The 4,101-nt window shown below is 35.3% G+C and overlaps 1 protein-coding gene across 1 annotated transcript; it reads right to left on the bottom strand.

The window, feature by feature from the left end:
• Window positions 1–1,525: 1,525 nt before the first annotated feature.
• On the bottom strand, window positions 1,526–2,206 carry LOC124888883. The gene has a single exon (XM_047400172.1). It carries the CDS (start codon window positions 2,204–2,206, stop codon window positions 1,526–1,528), a length of 681 nt encoding a protein of 226 aa, XP_047256128.1.
• Window positions 2,207–4,101: the final 1,895 nt, after the last annotated feature.

The raw sequence follows: 4,101 nt of genomic DNA, 5'->3' as shown, positions 1-4,101 counted from the left end.
AATAAGAAAATCCTTTAGATGATCAAAGGATTTTAAGCATACCTCATCAAAGTTAAATTTTGTCTCGTTCTCAAGGTGTTTGCACATAGGATGATCTATTTTAGAGAAATCCTTGATAAAACATCAATAAAACCCAGCATGTCCAAGAAAACTCTAAAAACCCTTTATAGACATGGGAGATGGTAACTTGGCAATCACCTCTACATTAGCTTGGTTGATTTGTAGCCCAATACAATACCATCCTTGACCATGAATTGAGATTTTTCCTAATTTAAGGCAAGGTTAGTATCGACAAATCTCTCAAAAACTTTTCTTAGCTGCTCAAGACATGATTCAAATGATTTCCCCAAAACATAGAAATCATCCATTAAGACCTTCATTGAATCTTTGACCATATCCACAAATATTAACAATATACAAAGTTTAAAGGTTGTTGGGACATTGCATAACCCAACGGGCATTTTCTTGAATATGAATGTTCCATATTGGCAAGTAAATATCGTCTTCTCTTGGTTCTACAAGGTGATAACAATTTTATTGTACCTCGAATAACCATCTAAGAAGAAATACCATCCTTAGCAGGCTAACTTATCCAACATTTGGTCCATAAAAAGGCATCTAAAATGGTGTTTTCGGTCTATGAGTTTAACTTTTGGTAATTTATGCATACCCTCCACCTGGTAATTGGTCTGATGGGGATAAGATCATTTATTTCATTCTCAACTACCATAATGCCACCTATCTTTGGAACACATTACATTAGAATCACCCAATTGCTATTGGATATTTGATAAATTACTCATGCATCAAGCCATTTTAAGATTTCTTTCTTTACCACCTCTTGCATGGGTTGATTTAGCCTTCTTTGATGTTCCACATTTGGTACATGATCTTGCTATAGTTTGATTTTGTGGGAAAAAATGTTGGGAGCTATTTCTATGATGTTCGCAATTGTCCATCCAATGGCTCGAATGAACCTTTTCACTACCAACTTTAAAGCTTCTACTTGAGAGGGATTAAGGTCACTTGCAATGATGATCGGTAACATATCTCCTTCCACCAAGAACACATATTTAAAATGGGGTGGCAAAGTCTTCAATTTAATTTTGGATGGCTCAAGAATGGATGGTTTTATGGGTAGGCTCTCACGGTTTTTAAGATCAAAGTCCAACTTTACTGGGTTCTTTTCATAAGATCCAAGTCTCATTAAAGAGGAAACCACCTCAACTAATTCTTCCACTATTTCCCATTACCAATTCCATAACACTCCTACCAATAGATCATCCAACAAGCTCACACCAACATGATTTGTCAGCTCTCCATTAATAACATCAATTATCGAGATAACTTATAAGTCCATCGATTGCTTCATGGACTTACATACATTGAAGGACACCTATTCATTATTCAATTGCTAAGAATTAGTTAAGGTATTCTCGATAGCTAAGAATTGCATCCTAAGAATTATAGGAATGCCAATATCCAATGTATAATTCAAGATTACAAAATCAGCTAAGAAAATAATCTAAACAACTTTGACCAGAACATCATGAAGAACTCCCATTGGTTTCTTGATGGACCAGTCGACCATGAGCAATTTCATCATAGTAGGTTTCAGCTTTCCTAATCCGAGCTTGTGGAATATGGCATATGGCATTAGTTTTACACTTTCTCTAAGGTCAAACAATGCTTTCAGAAACTTAAACAATCCAATAGTACATTGGATTGTAAAAGAACAAAGGTTTTTTTTCCTTATCGCCAATGTGCTTGAAATAATGGCATTATAATGATGTGTTATTTCTATTGTTTCATCCTTCACAAGCCACTTCTTAGATACCAAATCCTTTACAAATTTAGCATACCCCAACATATCTGGCAAAGCTTTAATTGGAGAAATATTAATAGATAGGGTGCTAAATTTATCAAAAATTTTTTTGAACTTTTCATTTTCTCCCTTTGGTGTGAACCATTTTGGGAAAGTGGGAAGAATAATGCTTAATGGTACAAGAACAATTTGGCACTCATTTATCTTTGACTTTTCAACCATAATCCCACTTGGCCTTGGCTCATCATTATTGGACCTCAATCTCTTTTCCTTTGTTTGTTCATCATCTTTTTTTCTATCGGGATTATGAAACTCCATACTATTTTTGAGACTTTTTCCATTCCGATTGACCATAGCATTTGTTACCTTCCCACTTGACATTTTTTTATTTTGTCTTCCCATGAGATACAATGATATTTGATTCAATTTTTTTCCACTCATTATTGAATGGCGATTGAGTAGGACTCAATCATTTGGTGCGGCATGGAGAAACCACTTCTTATTTCTTTCACCATTTTGTCGGTCACCTCATCACCAATCAAGATCCGAGAAAAAAATTTTCATTGATACACCATTACTTTTCACATTGTGTCATGCTTTGAATGTCATTATCCCAACCTTTATTCCCTCCTTTCCCTTGAAAATCAAGGTGGAAACCCTCCGAAGGAAACACACATAATTTGTCATCATGCATCTTTTTCTCCGTATTTTCACATTGCTTAGCCTCTCTTGCATTTATAACATTTATGCTTTCAATTGGGAGTTCAAACATATGTTTAGTAAGGAGCTCAAGATGTTACATTACCTTGATCATGTTTGTATCTATGTCATCCTCTTTACATTTTCCATCAAAGGATAAGGAGGGAGCCCCCATGATCACCTCGACATCCGTCATGTCCTAACCCCTAGACAAACTTGCTACTTGATCCAACACCTTTGATACGACCACATATGATGATTTAGTAAGTGATCCACCATATGCATTATAAACTATTGATTTGTTGAGTTGGTACAATGCTATAAGGAAAATTTGGAGAAGCATCTTCTCCGGCATCTCATGGTTCGGGCATTTCAAGAGCTTCTCCTTGAAACTTCCCCAAGCTTCATGCCACAGCTTTTCATGGAATATGCTGAAGTAAATAATGTCATCCCATAGTTGTAGCATCTTCGAATGTTGGAAGTATTGACTTAAGAAAGCTTCCAAAAGATTTTCCCATGAGGTGATGGAATTGGTGTGCAAAGATCATAGCCATAGCATCACATTTCCCGTTAGAGAGAACGGTAAAAGAAATAATCAAATGGGCTCTTGGGATATGTGTACAATATCAAAAAGGGGACACAAACTTCTACGAAATTGTTCAAATCCAAATTTGGGTCCTCATGGGCTTGACCCCCCCAAAATTCCCATCAAATGAACCAATTATAGCATTATGTTTGTGACATAAAATACTTGATTTCCCTCGGTGGGGGGGAATATGGATAGCACTTTCATGATCTTTGATGCTAAGATTATCCAAGCCACTTTGACTCATGATTATTTGAAAGAAATAGTGATTACCTAATAAAAAACAAAAAACAATAAGGAAAGTAAATCGCAATCACCACGGGTATTATCCAAAGTAACACTCAACACCGCACAAGTGAAAACTAAATTTTACTCCCAGGCAATGACTCCATTTTGATAACACTCACCTATACCATTGAAATTTGTAGAGGACAGTCATTTTCAAATATTTCAATTTATGGTGAGGATAAATCCACGAGTAGGGAAATTAGAATTATAGTCCTATTGTTTTTAAATGATAATGATAAGCTACCTGCAATATGAATAAAACAAAATGAATAAATAAAAATTGGGGGTGTGGTTTTGAACGTGTTTTGTCAATATCAAGCCAAGAAACTCATTACAATAACAATTTTGTTTTAGAATTCAATTTTGGAGAAATCTTGAGATTATGTCTACCTAATCATGACAGTTTGATGTAAGTTCTAACCATTGATGACATGGTAGGCTGTAATGCCCCGAGTCAGCAGCTGGACACCACACAGTGCTTTTGGTCCCGAAGGACCCAAAGATAACCCATGACCGATACCTGGTATAAGCACTAAATAAAAATACTGTAATAACGTATAACATAGAATGAAATGCTATAAGGTTCATAATCTGAATACTGATAATAATAAAATCTTACAATAATATCTAAAAACAGAATAATGTCTAGGTAAATAGCTAGATTTTTGGGTATCAGATACCCCCAGGACTCGATAGCATAAAA

The sequence above is a fragment of the Capsicum annuum genome, chromosome 11 (assembly GCF_002878395.1).
Source record: "Capsicum annuum cultivar UCD-10X-F1 chromosome 11, UCD10Xv1.1, whole genome shotgun sequence".
Taxonomy (NCBI): domain Eukaryota; kingdom Viridiplantae; phylum Streptophyta; class Magnoliopsida; order Solanales; family Solanaceae; genus Capsicum; species Capsicum annuum.
This window is presented reverse-complemented; position numbering and strand designations above follow the sequence as displayed.

What these genes read in the sequence shown, in the direction of transcription:
- LOC124888883 (XM_047400172.1), bottom strand. Translation starts at nt 2,206, where the DNA reads ATGTCAAGTGGGAAGGTAACAAATGCTATGGTCAATCGGAATGGAAAA.